The sequence below is a fragment of the Enhydra lutris genome, unplaced genomic scaffold, assembly GCF_002288905.1.
Source record: "Enhydra lutris kenyoni isolate GAN:26980312 unplaced genomic scaffold, ASM228890v2 scaffoldscaffold13, whole genome shotgun sequence".
Taxonomy (NCBI): Eukaryota; Metazoa; Chordata; class Mammalia; order Carnivora; family Mustelidae; genus Enhydra; species Enhydra lutris.
The window spans coordinates 47,484,993-47,500,471 of NW_019154097.1; the positions used below are offsets into that span (position 1 = coordinate 47,484,993).

Sequence of the window (15,479 nt, forward strand, 5' to 3'; positions counted from 1 at the left end):
AAAAAAAAATAAAATAAAAGTGCTGGGCATTTGAAAGAGATGTGTTGCTCATAACGGAAGTAATACTTTCCCACTTTAGAAAATGTGAAGCGTTCAGGTAGGTAAGAAAGTCAATCCAGAGGCCGTCTACAGTTCCTCTTGTTGAAAGGCAGCCGGTGTAAACACTTAAGTGGGTTTCTGTGGAATTTCCTCTACGCTTCTCTTATCTGGTCAAAATATGGCAAGCATCTTTATGCCAGAGGTTTTCTACAATCTCCTTAGATAGAGTATGGGGCCAAGCAAGTGAACATTTCTAAACCACTCCATACATATTAGTACACTTTTCTGGAAAGGGTTTAGCCTTCCCAGGGGTGGGAGGACTCCGTGTACTCTGGCAGGCATCAAGTTGTTGAAATTAAGCTTTGGGGGTTTTTTTTATTTTTATTTTTAAACTATTTTGATAGGCAAAAAAAATAATGTCCCATTGTTTTAAATTTGCATTAAAAGCAACATTTCTAGTCAGGTAGGACATTTCTTAGCCGTGTTTGTGTGCAGGAGTGGCCTCTCCCGGGTCAGTGGGAAGGCTTCCTGCCAGAGCCCCCGGGTGGCTGGCTGCGCTGTCCCGAGGTCTTGGAAGGTCATTCTCCTCGTGTCAGCTGGTGGGTGTGGAGTTTCAGGCCCATCTTCTTGGAAAGGCCCTGAAGGAGAGGCGGCTTAGGAAATAGGCCGCTGGCTTCCCGTCCATGCTCCCCAGAACTCTTCCGTTCTGCAGAAGAGCATCCTGGGCCGCTGGAGAAGTGGGCGTGGAGGCCATTTCTGTGTCCAGAGCACACCACATTCTTGCATTTTACATATCAGTGAGCAGCTTGCCATCCCATTTGCAAATAGATTCCCATGCTCATCAGACTCTGGGGAAAACCCATCCAGCCGCCTGAGTGGGGAAGGTGATTGTCCCAAAGTCACCGAGGGTGGGGCACGCTTGTCTGTGCGTGGGTTCTGACTGCTATCTCCATCTCCCCTCGGGACAGTGGAGGGTGGGGGCCAGCCACTGTGTCTGAGTGGAAGGAAAGGTGAACCACTGAGCCCAGGCATGCATGAAGCCAATACCTATTTCGGTGGGCTTTGGAGGAATGGAATGGGGTCCTCACATGTTGGCAAGGTGACAGTCACTCAGCCTGAGCACTGCCTTAAAAACCATACTCGGGGTGCACCTGGGTGGCTCAGTCACTAAGCGGCTGCCTTCAGTTCAGGTCGTGCATGATCCCAGAGTCCTGGGATGGAGCCCTGCTTCAGGCTTCCTGCTCGGTGGGAAGCCTGCTTCTCCCTCTGCCCACTCCCCCTGCTTGTATTCTCTCTCTCACTGTCTCTCTCTGTCAAATAAATAAATAAATAAAATCTTTAAAAACACCCAAAAAACCCACACCCACCAAAAACCCAAAAAACCCAAAAACACCTCTTCCCAGAGGCCGCAGCCATTGTGGGATCCGCTTGTGTGATTCCCCCACCCGGAGGCCCACAGTTAGGCAGGGTGATTTTCGTTAAGATTCTCGTGCCAGCTCAGACCTTGTTCTAAAGCTCTTCTAAATCCTCTGTGGATAGGAAGACTCTGGGACACACGTAACTTTTTTCTTTTGTGTGACAGTACGTCCGCGGTAGGACAGCCGCAGTCCTCTGTGCCTCAGCGCGGCGCCCGTGGACAGGATTTGCAGGTAAATCCGGCAAGAGAATGTGAAGGAAAGCAAGAAGATTTTTCTCATGGTCAAAGTTGTTGATATTTTTTAGAAAGTAACTTTGGGCTTATCCTAAGAAGTAATATGACCATTGTGGAACATTTACAGGTACACAAAGGGGTCAAACCAAACCAAACCATAATTCCCTCACTCCTGTTAACGTTTTAGAGTTGTTCCTTCCAGCCTTTATTTATTTAAAAGATTTTCTCTCTCTCTTTCTCTTTTCTTTCTTTGACACAGAGAGAGTGAGTGTACAAGCAGGGGGAGCAGCAGAGAGAGAGGGAGAAGCAGGCTCCCCCACTGAGCAGGGAGTCTGATATGGGGCTTGATCCCAGGACCCCCGGAGCCAAAGATGCTTAACTGACTGAACCACCCAGGCACACCTTTTCTTTTCTTTTCTTTTCTTTTCTTTTCTTTTCTTTTCTTTTCTTTTTAAGATTTTATTTATTTATTTGACAGAGCACAAGCTGGGGGAGCAGCAGGCAAAGGGACAGGGAGAAGCAGGCTCCCTGCCCAGGAAGCCCTATGCAAGGCTTGGTCCCAGGACCCTGGGACTTGGCGGCTATCCCCTGTGTGCCTGAAGGCGGATGCTTAACTGACTGAGCTCCCCAGGTGCCCCTAGCCTTTTTTCTTTCTTTCTTTTTTTTTTGGTTTTTTTATTTATAGTAATCTCTACCCCCAGTGTAAGGCTCGAGCACATGACCCCGAGATCAGGAGTCGCACATTCTTCTGACTGAACCAGCCAGGTGCCTCAGTTCTTTATTTCTTTTGGCCTCAGTTCTCTCCCTTATAAAATGGGGGACACACCCTACCTTCAAGGGCGTTTGAGGGATGAGAGAGCCTGGAGGACCAGAGCGCCCCACAGTAAGTGCACAGTAAACGACACACCTTCTTGGCCAACAGCGGAGCGGTTGCTTTTCTGTGTCCTGTATTTCGTGTTTGTTGTGAGCGTTACCCTAGGTCCGTAAGCCTTTTGTAAACATCTTTGAGGACTCCTATTCCATCATTAGGTTATACTGTAACTTCTTTAAGAAGTCCCTTATTGTAGGTGTTTAGTTCCAGATGGAGGCTTTTTTTTCCATGGCCAATTATAGTAATTATTATTTTCATAATTAAGGACACCCTCAGTAGCCCCTGTCATTAAGAGCTGAAACAAATTAGGTTTTTGAAGCACAGCTTCACGATGGCTGAGGTGGTTGTAGGGAGCGGGCACCTTGACACGGCCCTTATGTGCCTGTAATTGCAGAGTTCAAGTGGAAACTGGTGGGCGTTGCTGGGCCTCGCTTCAAATGTGCCCCAGGCCCCCGGGAGCAGAAGGTTCTCCTCTGTTTTGTCCACTGGTGTTTCAGACCCTTGGGGATATTGGGCATTTGAAGAGCTGAAGCCCCAGCTTCGGGTCAGCCCTAGCTCTGCCCTCGGGGAGTTCCTGTTCCAGTGGGGAGACAGACACCGAAACCAATAAATGTAGTTGTTCGTGTTGGGATAAGTGCAACAGGCCGGGAAGATGCCCGGAGTGGGGTAGGGGTTGGAGTCGGCGCTTTTCTGGTGAGGGTGTGGGTCAGAGGGCTCAGGAGAGGGAGCTGCTGCGGCTGAGTCTAGAAAGATGGGCGCATTCGCTTGGGTTCCTTGGTGGAGAGAGGACCAGAGTCTGGACACATGTAGCACCAGGATGAACAGATGGGAGGCGGTGGGCAGTGGCTTTGAATGTTCTGGCACTTGCTAGAGTTAGACTGGACCTTAGGCTGGACCTAAGGAGGAGGCCGTGGTCTGATGGGGGACAGTAGCAGTTTGCCATGTCCTCTTCCTCTTGGGGTCTCCAGTACCCCAGCAGTGCCTGGGTGAGACTGGGCCCTTGGTGTGTGTTGGCCAGACGCATTCATGGGAACCTCAGCTGCTGTTCTAGCCGGTATCTCTCAGGCTGTCTGGCAGAGTTCTGCGCGTTGGTTCATCTGGGGATGTGCGGACATGCTGGAACATACCACGTGTGCTGATACACGCGCGGCCCCCGCTGCCTGAGAGACGAGTGATGCCTGCCAGGAGGTGCTAGGAGGAAAGTCCGGGCTCGGGATTAATGGGCTCTGAAACCAGTCCTGTGATTTGTACCTGGATGTGGTTACAGAGACTTCTAATTGCAGTCACGGAACTAATAAGCCAGCCCGCCCGCGGGCATCTCAGGTCTGATCCTCCTGAGTGGGAGGTGTGCTTTCGTTGGAGCAGTCGGCCGCCCGGGCACCCGCAGGTGTGCTCCCGAGTTCTTGCAGGCCTGACTCATCCGCTGCCGGTATTCTTGTGCTCAGTGCCGCCCCGGGCCACAGCTCCTCCCTCAGACTTGAAGGGTGGGGATGGAGGTCCTTGAGTGGGGGGTGGGGTGGCAGGGAAAGGGAGGGAAGACAGGCTTGGCTGCTCTGCTGTGTGCCGGGCCTATGCTGGGTGCTCTGTACAGAGCTGGTGGAGCACCAGTGAGAAGCACTGAGAACAGATGTTGGTGCCATCATCTTCAGGTGGGAGAAAGCGAACCGGGTGAGTTTAGGTACCTTCATCAAGATGATACAGGGAGGGGGCGCCTGGGTGGCTCAGTGGGTTACAGCCTCTGCCTTTGGCTCAGGTCATGATCCCAGGATGCTGGGATCGAGCCCCACATCGGGCTCTCTGCTCAGCAGGGAGCCTGCTTCCCTTCCTCTCTCTCTGCCTGCCTCTCTGCCTACTTGTGATCTCTGTCAGTCAAATAAATAAAATCTTTAAAAAAAAAAAAAAAGATGATACAGCGAGTAGAGTAAGCCAGTGCCTGTTCATTCTCACGCACTGCTCAGATCTGCCTTCCATGTGGGGCAGGTGTCTTGGGCCTTCTAGAAACCTTGGTAGTACAGTGTCGTCTCAGGGACAGCAGCAAAAGCCCAGGGTCCCAGCCTTGTTACCAGCTGTGTAAGCAAGTCACCGCCACTCCGTGGGCCTCAGTTTCCTCATCTGCAAGATGGGGAGACAGTTCAGTGTCTGTGAGGGGTTTGTGTAGAAATCAGAGCAGATGCTGTGACTGGGAACCCTGGGCCCTGGGGGCTGGGGGGGATCATGCTGTAACAGTTGTCAGTGCTCAGGACTTCGGACGGGGTCTCCTCTGTCCTGCCTCCTCCTGTAAGTGGAGCCCGAGGTAGAGTCGAGCTGAGCTTTCCTGTCCAGGAAATGGGCATTGGAGCTGGGCTGATCTGGTTTGCTCTCTGTTGTCGCTTAGCTGTATTTGTGTGCCCTTCAGTAAGACCTTGACCTCTTTTGAGCCTGTCACAAAGTGAAAGTACCACTTTGTCAGCCTGTTAGGCATACACGAAACAAGTATATTTGGCATTTGTCACTAAATTGGTCCTGTTCCTCTGGTACTCTGGGGGCCTGCCGCGGTACCGTGTAGCGCTCTTCTCCTAACAGCTGCGGGCTACTTCCCACTCAGCAGTGTTTTGAACTAATACGTATACAACACTTAGGACAAGGCCTCTGCCGGGGCTGGTAGTAAGACTGTGCACAAGGCAGACTCCCGGTTTGCTGCTCTCTGGAGAGGCAGTAAGATCTGGAACGTCATCCTACCTGTGTGTGTCTGTATGCATCAGAGTTCTGGTCGGTGCTGCAAGGGAGAAGCTTACATGATGGGCGGCCAGGGAAAGCGTCCCTGAACCACGCAGTCTGGGCCTCAAGGCTGAGTAGGCTTGACAGGGGCAGAGGATGGGCTGAGGTGGCCAGGACAGGAGCGTCTCCAGAGATGGATGCAAACCCTCTGGCCTGACCGGTGGCCATGAGGCCCAGATTGGGGTGCAGAGAGGCCAGGCTTTAGCATCTGTGAGATTGTAATGTTTAACTAGGGTACCCTTCGCGGCTAATGATGCCTCCCGGGACAGCGTGGAGCCCTGGGCGGAGCTAGGACAGGGGTACTTTGAGTCCCAGCTCTGTGGTTGACCCTCTAGGTGTCCCCGAGCCCTCCCCTCCCCAGTCCTTTCATGTCTGTAGCATAGCAGGTGTCTCACAAACACACCTGCTTGGGACACAGTAGAGTTTCCACCGCACAGTGTAAGTGAGGGGTGGCCACGGCCTCAGCGCTCGAGGGATTTGGGCTTACTCATGAAAATGCAGGAGAAAAGGATACACTCAATAGTTAGGTCAGAGGGAAATGACTGGTGAAAAGAAGCTGGCTGGGGATTAGCATCCAAAATTCACTCCACTGGATCTCCCTGGAGGTTTGAAGAGGCAGGAAGAATGCTTGATTGACTGAATTCTTCCTTGCTGCCAGAGCAAAGAGACGGGATCAGGTCCTCGACTCAGTGCTCTTAAGGTATTGGGGAAAAGTGATTGTGGAAAAGTAGAATTTTTTTGCCCCTGCACTAAGGCCGACTCTCGGGGGACGCTCTGTGTGTTGGTAACTGTGTCCTTTTTACAGGTCTTCCGGAAGCACTGGGCAATGACCCCGAGACTCCAGCCCAGAGTGGTCTGAAACCGTTTGGGAAAGCAGAGGGAGTTCTGGGGAAGATGGCCATGGCCCCAAGCCCTTCCCTGGCTCAGGTGTACGCCAGCCCCGTGGCGGTGGCCGTGTGGGAATGGCAGGACGGGCTGGGCACCTGGCACCCGTACAGTGCCGCCGTCTGCAGCTACATCGAGCAGCAGTTTGTCCAGCAGAAAGGCCAGCGCTTCGGGGTGGGGAGCCTGGCCCACAGCATCCCCTTGGGCCACGCTGACCCCTCGCTGGCCCCTTACATCATTGACCTCCCCAGCTGGACCCAGTTCCGCCAGGACACTGGTAAGACACTTTCTGCCTCTAGTACGTGTCCAAGCGCCCTTGTTGGGGTTATACATAGGAGTGACTCTCACAGCTTTGTCCTGTCCCTGAAACGCATCGGCTTGGGAGGCAGGTGCTGTGAATGGTATAGGCACAGTGTGAAGAAGGTACTTCTCAGTAGTAGGGAGTGCCTCGAGAGCACCACGCAGGGGCCCTCCTGGACCCCCACCTTGTTTTCCAAACCCAGAAGGCCTGCTTCCCCTGGCAGAGATCGGAGGGTCTCACAGATAGGCCGGCATGGATGTGGGATGCTAGTATGGAGGGCCCAGGAATGAGTCCTGCCGCCGCTGCAGTGTCTGTGTGACATGGTCACATGGGTTACTGCACTCGCCTGTGCGCTCAAGGGGGCGCTTTTTGTGTGTTTTGATCCATATTACAGAGACTGGAACCACCAACTTCCTCCTAGAGCTGTGCCCTGTCCCTCTAACCCAGCGGTTCTCAACTGGAGGTGATCGTCCCCCAGGACACTTGACAGTGTTTGGAGACATTTTTGATGGTCACACATGCGGGGCAGGGAGCCACTGGCTTCTGACTGGTAGAGGCCGGGGATGTTGCAAAGACGCATAGGACTAGCCCTTTGCCAAAGAATTCTTGGCCCAGGATGTCACGGTGCTGGGACTGAGAAACACCGCTCTGATCCCTGCGCCAGGGTCCTCGGGAGTGCATGGGCTAAGGCTTCTAGTCAGCTGGCTGCAGAGGGAGGTCCCTGCCTTCCGGGTGTTTGCAGTCCACTGAGCAAGGCAGCACGCAAGATGCATCGTGTGGAAATTGTGCATTGCATGAGGTCACAGTGGGTGTCAGTCAGGGAATGGAGCCATAAAGTGTTGGGAGAGATCAAAGTTTGAACTCAGGTGGCCGGGTCACCAGGAAAGAAGACAGGCCCAAGGAAAGGGCAGGTTGTCCCTTGAAGGGACTTTGGCTTTTATGCTGAAAGGGGGAGCGCTGGGAGGATTTGGGCAGAGGAGTCCCCTGGTCTGATTTGGAGGTGAAGAGTATCCTTCCTGCTGCCATGTAGGCAAGGCAGGGGCGGGGGGGTGGCGGGGAGAGGTCAGGAGACCAGTAGAAACGAATTGTGGTGGTCATCTTCTGGCAAGTGCTGTTGGAAGCGTGGCCCAAGTTCATTTTCTTCTTTTTCTGTGTAATCTTCGGGTTTGGCTTATTAATAGCATATAAGCCAACCACAGGGTGTTTCCTGATAGTTGCTCCTTGAGAAATCAGAGGGAATGGGACATCCATGTAAGGGACTTATGTAACCATGAATAATGAGTCTTATAAAGTTTTAGAGACATAAGAAATACTCACGGCCTAATACAAGGAAACAGCCCGAAAAGTTTTCGGAGTGGTCGTCAGCTCCCTAAGTGTCTGTGCGGAGGAGACCAGATGGGAGGAAGTGCACGGCCACATAAGCCGTGTGGTCGGCTGGTCTTGATCGCCGGATTATGGATGGTTTAATTTTGGTTTTGATTTTGTTCCAGTTTTTTTTTTTTTTTAAGTGGGGCTGCATATTTTTCATCACTAGAAATATTTTGAAAAACCCTGGAGTCTGAGCCGCAGCTGTTCTTTGACCCAAGTTCCCAGCATCCCCCACTTCTGCTGAGGAACACAGGCCCCGTTCTGCCACTAGAGCCCTGTGGGCCTAGTTTTTTTCTTCTTCTTTTTTTTTTTTTAGAGTTTATTTGAGAGCGTGTTTGAGTGAGCACAAGCTTGGGGGGAGGGACAGAGGGAGAGGGAGAAGCAGACTCCCCGCTGAGCAGGGAGCCCGATGTGGGTCTCGATCCCAGGACCCTGAGATCATGACCTGAGCTGAAGGCAGACTCTCAGCCAACTGAGCCACCCCGGCGCCACCCCCCCACCTAGTTTCTTCACATAGAGGGAGCTTTCTGCCCCTCCTGCCCCAAATGTGGAAAGCATAGCCGGTGCCAGCCTCAAGGTCAAACAGCAGCACAACCCTATACACACTGTGACCACACTGGTTTATTTTGGTTGTAGGAAGAGAATTTTTAAACGCCTTCTCTTTTGGGGGGGCTAGCAGGTTCACCATTCATGTATCCTCTTCCTTTTTGAACAGGCACCATGCGGGCCGTGCGGAGGCACCTGTTCCCCCAGCATTCGGCCCCTGGCCGGGGCATCGTCTGGGAGTGGTTGAGTGACGATGGCTCCTGGACGGCTTACGAAGCCAGTGTGTGTGACTTCCTGGAGCAGCAGGTGGCCAAGGGCAACCAGCTTGTGGACTTGGCTCCCCTGGGGTACAACTACACCGTCAACTACGCCACCCACACGCAGACCAACAAGACTTCGAGCTTCTGCCGCCGTGTGCGGCGCCAGGCGGGAGCCCAATACCCGGTGACCACCATCATCGCTCCGTCAGGCCACACGGCAGTCGCCTGCTCTTGCCATCAGTGCCTCAATGGCGGTGGAACTGGCCCGGTGTCAGGTCGCTACCGCCACTCCATGACCAACCTCCCTGCGTACCCTGTCCCCCAGCCCCCCCACAGGACCGCCATCGTCTTTGGGGCCCACCAGGCTTTTGCCCCGTACAACAAGCCTTCGCTCTCTGGGGCTAGGTCTGCACCCCGGCTGAACACCACCAACCCCTGGGGTGGGGTGCCACCCTCCCTGGGGAGCCAGCCCCTCTACCGCTCCAGCCTCTCCCACCTGGGACCGCAGCACCAGCCCCCAGGACTGTCCACGGCCGGTGGAGCCAGGTATCGTGTCGTGGAGGGTCAGCTTGTCCACCCGCGCGCCATGTCAGCAGGCTTGGGTTTCTGCTTTTATTCCGCTGGGAAGACGCGCCCTCGTACCTGCAGGCCTGGGCCCTGCCTCCTGGCTTCTCCCTGCGGTGGCTTCTGGTGCCCAGGGGCCGGCCGTCCACAGCCCTGCCTTGCACAGAGCCCGCCTGAGCTCCGGTGCCTCAGTGCCGGCGGTTGCCTCGTGGGTCTCGTTCGCTCAGCGGAGTCCGGGCTGATGTAGAGCCTGGGGGCTGCTCCTGCGGGCCGCATAGCTCTGCTGTGGGCCTGAGGACGTTTTGTTGACTCCTCTGTGCCGGGCACCGAGGACACAGACGTGGAGGGTGCGGTCCCCGCCCGCTTGGCCCGGGGAAGGCTGGGAGCCCAGTTTGGTGCTTCACCGTCGCTTGAGCGTAGAGCAGTGTGGCGGGTGTGTGGCGGGTGGCCACGGGTTGCTTGCACACTGGCGCGGCCGGCCCAGTGTCTTGTGGAGCTCTTGCACCTGTGGGAGGATGGGGAAAGGAGCCCCACCAGGACCGGAGGGCACCGAACAGTCGGGGTAGCCCTGGGGTGGCCAGTGGGGTCTTGCTCCTGGGGTGGCGGGAGACCTGTCGCCTCACAAGGAGCATCGTCAGGGCGCGCGTGATTGAAGGCATTGGGCTTGGGGGACATTCAGAGACTGCTGAGTGTTAGCCGGGAGGGTGGGGGGGCTGGTTTCTGAGAGGGTGACTGGTGACTGGACATGGGGCCTGTCCCAGGCCTGTGGCTGCTCTGCCTCGCCCCCCTGTTGGGTGGGGCTGATGTTGGCGTCTGGCATCTTTGAAAGCTGGGTTTCAGAGGACTCTGCGGGCTTCTGTACAACACGGCGACTACTGCTGTTCACTGAGTGCATATAGCTGGGCTGTGTGAGTGACAGCAGTAATCCTCGCAAAGGCCATCTGTCCCGAGCTTACGGGGGAGCACACCAAAGCTGGCAGGGGCCCCAGCAAGTGGCAGAGCCGGGATTCAACCCAGGGCGCAGAGCAGGCCGTGAAGGACCCACGGAGATCTCGAAGCTCTCTTAAAGGCGGAGTGAGAGGTAGGCCCAGGCGTCCTGAGAGAGGGTGTGGCGGCGTCCGTAGACTGGAGGGTGTGGGCCAGACCGTCATCCTGGGCATCTGCTCCTTGTGGGCATGTGGACCAGAGGTCTCTCTGGGAACGGGGTGACCAGACTTTCGCTTGGCCTCCTCCCTGGATTTTCACATAGGCGTTAGCAAGCAGGGCTCTGAGCTATCTCAGCCCTACCCCGCGTCCCGTGAGGCCCCCTCCTCCAGGATGCCGGCCAGAAGCCTTCAGAGAAAAGTGTGCTGTCTGCCAGCCTAGAATGGTTATCAGCAGGGCTAGAGCTGCTTCTACTAGGTCAGTTTTGCTGGGCCTCCTGGGGCTCCTTAAGTTCTTACAAATTATTTTGAGGGACATTTCTAGACAGTTCCAGAGCTAGGATTCTGGGATCAAGCCAGGTGACTTAATTCATGGGCTTCGTTGCTTTCTGCTGGTACGGGGCTCCCATCGGTCTCCCCTGATACTTCCCTGGCGTCCCCCCTCCCCCGCCTGAGAGCCCGGGAGACTGCCAGAGTGGGGCCTCCTGGTACCGGCCAGGCAAGTTCCAGAGGGGAAGGTGGCTGGGCCGGACGGCCTTACCTCTGCTTCTGGGCCATGCGTGTTGCTACTTGCCCTGCCTGCCTTGGTCGTCAGCCAGGAAGGGAACCAGGCCAGCTGGCTCTGTTGGTTGAAACCATCTCAAAGGGGGCCTGCCTCATGAGGTGGTGTTATCTTTATCTCCTCCAGCTTTTCAGGAGCTGGGAGAGGCACCATTCACTCGCCTGGGCCTATCCCTCCCTGTTTTGAAAAACAGGGCTTCCCCATGTCTTATATGTAGGGTGGCCCTCTTCTGTGAACCCCTTTCTGATGGGTGTTGGAGAGCCGGGGCGGGGGCGCTGCTTAATGAATCCTGTCCTCTTGACCCAGCAGAGCCAGGAGAACCAAAATGCTTCACCCCTTGGTCTCCCTAGGGGCCTTGGTATGGTTCTCTAGGCCGAGTGAACATCAGCCAAGTTAGGTGGAAATCTCCCAGGGGGCGGCAGGGCTGGTGGCACCGTGGGCTGGGGAAGCCTGGGAAGCAGCCGTATTTACTGGCAGCCACCGGAAAGGACATGTGAGAGTGAGCAAGATCAAAATCTGTGGAACCCATGTGGTTTTTATTTGGGAAGCCGTGAGGTTTCAGATCGCTTCTTGCTCAACCTGGGTAAAACCTTGGCTGTCGGACTTCTCTGTGGCCGGGGAAACTTTCCCAGTAGGCAGTAATGCGCTCAGCTGCCGGGTTTGAGAAAATTTCCTGGTAGCTGAACTTGGTCCCTTTAAGAACCAGAACTTGTGTGTTAACGATGTTGGACAGAAAACTTTCCAAATGTGTCCTGCGCTGTCTTCTTTAGTAGAGGGTGTGGTGGCTTAACGTTTTGATGGCTGGAGGTGACGATCCAGCGCCGGCTGTCTGTCACCGCTTAGGTGTGGCTAGTCCTGGGGAGACGTGACCCCGCCCTGAGTGGCCCTAGGATACGGCTCTCCCAGTTTGCTTCCATCTGCTCCGTTTTTGCTGCTGCTGTTCTCCCAGCTTCCAGAAGGGCTCCCTCCTGCTGTCTGCCTGGCTCGCATGCTCAGAGTCCCGGGGCGAGGGGGCTTGAGGGGTGCTGACTGGCCCTTGGGTCAGCTCTGTTCCCTTGCCATGTCTCTCCTTTCCCCTCTTAAGTCAGATTAAGGATTTGGTCTGGGAAGTCGGAAGTTCCTTTTGCTCTAGTATTGTGGTTTTCGGGATTTCTGTGGGGGGTGCCTGGCGGCCCTTGGGCTTTCCAGTATGTCCCCTGAACTGCTCTGAGAACAGGGTAACCATGGACATTGGTAATGGGCTGCAGATGAAGCCTCACAACCGCCCTGAGGGCCTTTTGGAATTATTCTCGTCTTGCAGATAGAGAAAGGGCAGATAGAGAATTTGAAGCCCAGAAAGGGAACTCCACCTGGCCGAGGGCATGCAGCTTGGAGCCAGAGGGGGCGCTGGAAGGGGGGGAGCTCCAGATTGCACATCTAGGGCTCCTTATAGGGTACCTGCTGGCAGGGCTTGCTCGATGGCCCGTGCGGAGCTGGTCTCGGGAGGCATTGCGTTTCCTTGCTCCAGCCTCCCGCCTCTGCCCCTTGCCTGGGACTGCTGCATGCTGCCTCCATAGAACACTGAAGTCCTCATGTCTCACGTCCTGAGCGCCATTCGGAAGCTCCTGGAGATAGTCCCAGACAGGAAAGCCAGGTTGGGCCTAGTAGTTAGACCCACGAACAGGGGAGGCTGCGACTGGAAGGAATTCTCGGAGAAGGGCACTCCATGGGGCAAATAGTGCCCATGCTGGGGAACATTCTGGTCGTCTGGGCCCTTTGGGGATAGTGGAGGGGGATCGGTGACATCTGAGGTTCTCTCCATCCTGAGAGTCCCCATCTTGGGAACTTCTGTGTCCTTTTACTGCTCTCATGACTGCAGGGAAACATCTGGGGGAGGAACTGGGATGAGGGATAGGGGAAGTGGCAACAGTGTGAGACCCACAGAACTTAGTCACAGTTCCTGGCCCCAGTTCCAGGGTGAGCTTCCCAGTGGGAGCCTTAATGCCTGTCTGCTTTCTGCTCCAGTTATTGGTGGTGGAACCTAAGGCCTTCTCCTTCAGATATGTGCTTTTCCCCAGCAAAGGAGGACCCTGCTTCTGGGACCCCCTCTGGATCAGCGATGAGTAACCCACTAACGTGGGGGAGTTGTCGAGCCAGGCTTCGGCTTTCCGGCTCCCCGGCTGAGGGCTCAAGCTCTGTGTCCCCTGCAGAGCTGGCTTGGGAGATGGAGGGTGCCTGGAAGGGCTCTGGCATCTGGGACTCCTTCGCTTTTCTAGAACCTGAGAATTACAAAGACTGTCAGAGATTATCTACTGACTTTTTTTTTTTTTTAAAGATTTTTATTTATTTATTTGACAGGCAAAGATCACAAGTAGGCAGAGAGGCAGGCAGAGAGAGAGGAGGAAGCAGGCTCCCCGCTGAGCAGAGAGCCCGCTGTGGGGCTCGATCCCAGGACCCTGAGATCATGACCTGAGCCAAAGGCAGAGGCTTCAACCCACTGAGCCACCCAGGCACCCCCTACTGACCTTTAAAAAACCAAAGTGGAGAGACAGGCTTGGGGTGGGTGGGTGGGGTTTGCTCCAAATTAGATGGTTTAGTGGGGCCAGAAGCTTCATTGGTGCAGTTGTTCTGCACGCCCGGTTTTTCCGCGGCATTATCAGAGCTCTGCAGAGTCAGGGCTTTTGTTTTCTTGGGCTTGAGAATAGCTGAGGAGGGCAAGAAGCCCTGATCTGGGCAGTGCCACACAGGTGGTTCTCTTCCGGGAGAACAATCCAGAAGTGAAAACAAAACAACCTCTACTCAAACAAATAGGGGAGTGCCTGCTCTGCTCCCTGCCCTGTGCCGGTGGGGGGGGGTGCGGGGGGCCCTGCCAGTTTTAGCACCAGCTGAGTGTAAGGTTCTGGTTTGGATCACAACTGGCCAGCTCCATGTCGTTTCCACCGGCAGGACCTGTGTCCCCTGGCTGGTGGTGGGGAAGGATCTGGGGCAGCTTCCAGAAGCGCTCACTGTAGACCAGGCGGGTTGTTGGTTTGCTGGCGGCTGCCAGGGCAGCACAGCAGATCGGAGCTGTCCGGCATTTCCTGAGCACCATCCTGGCTCCCGGCTAGGCCAGTGAGACAGACGAAAGCAGCCCAGCCCTGTCCTTGGGGAGTTCCGGTGTAGGGACTGCAAGAAAGGGTTTCATAAACCTTCTCATGGCGCCATCTTTAACGTGGGCAGGGATGGAGCAGAAGACACAGGAACTGGGGTGGCAGGTTGGCGGCAGCGGGGTTGTTTGCCAGGCATCTCAGGCCGCCTACACCAACCATTCTCCAGTGGGGGGTGTCCCCCCAGACCACAGTGGCATAGATTCATTATCACTTGCAAAATACAATGGCTTAAAACCAAATGAATGACCCAAATATAGTTATTATCGGAAGCAAGACCCTCATTTAAAAAAAAAACCTGAATTTTTAAAAAAGATTTTATTTATTATTTGAGAGAGAGAGCGAGCATGAGGGTGGGGGAGGGTCAGAGGGAGAAGCAGACTCCCTGCTGAGCAAGAAGCTGGGTGCGGACTCGATGCTGGGACTCCAGGATCCTAACCTAAGCAGAAGGCAGTCGCTTAACCAACTGAGCCCCCCAGATGCCCCCAAACCCCTTAATTTTGAACTAATTTTAGATTTACAGTAAAGTTACAAAAATATTCCAGCAAGTTCGCATCTCCCCCTTCCTCGACTTACCTTGTCAAGCCAGACAGTTGCCATCAGGGGGACGTTACTGTTAACCAAGACTTTTCTCGATTCTCGCCTTGTTTGTCCACTGCTGCTCCTGGTTCTGTCCCGGGATCCTGTGGGATTCCCGCCTCACATCCAGCTGTCCTCTCTCCTCCCCACCCTCCCTTCAGTAGGAGTTCCGCTGTCTTTATCAAGCCGGTAACCTTGACCCTTCTGAAGAGCTACTTTGTCCAATGTTCCTCAGTTTGGGCCTGTTCGGTTGCTTTCTCATGCTTGAGGTTATGCCGTGTGGCAGGAACCACAAAAGAGGTGTTTCGTCCTCAGAGCGCTGTTTCTTGGGGTTGCCGATGCTGATTGGTCATATTACCGGTGATACCGGTCTGGAGTACACGTTAGAGTGGTTTCTGCCGGATTTCCCCTCTCCAGGTACCATAGAGCCCTCATTCCGACAAAGCTAGCGAGCTCAAAATTCTTTCAGGATTGTCTTCAGAGTTTGAGTTGCCCAGAAAAAAAAACACCTTTTTGACAGTTAAGGCTTCCTTCTTGATCGCTTTGCAAACTGCCCAGTCTCACAGCCCAGCAGGGTTCTTTCCCATCCCGGCTCCGGCCCCGCCCGCCGATGCTCTCCCTGCCAGTGCTCCGTCCTCCTCTCCGCTCTCCGCCTGGCTTGGAGTTTGACTCTCCCGACTTGATTGTGGCCGTGACCGTGGGCCAGGCTCTGGGCTTCACATCCTCAGTGTTCAGCTTTTCTAGGTTAATTGGAGTCTGAGAGCGGTGGACTTCACGTTTCTTTGCTCCTCTTTCCAGGTATCACGGTCTTTCCTTAAAAACAAACAAA

At 54.7% G+C, this 15,479-nt stretch overlaps 1 protein-coding gene across 5 annotated transcripts in view; it reads left to right on the top strand.

Annotated features, from left to right (window-relative positions):
* The window catches only part of LOC111145569 (deltex E3 ubiquitin ligase 2), a 36,391-nt gene that overhangs the window by 7,478 nt on the left and 13,434 nt on the right, over positions 1–15,479 (top strand). For all 5 annotated transcript variants that reach the window (XM_022500511.1, XM_022500507.1, XM_022500510.1 and 2 more), the window contains 2 exons: positions 6,124–6,480; positions 8,588–9,224. In XM_022500511.1, the coding sequence (XP_022356219.1) occupies positions 6,213–6,480; positions 8,588–9,224 (905 nt within the window). In that variant the 5' untranslated portion in view covers positions 6,124–6,212. The remainder of the gene's footprint in view (positions 1–6,123; positions 6,481–8,587; positions 9,225–15,479) is intronic.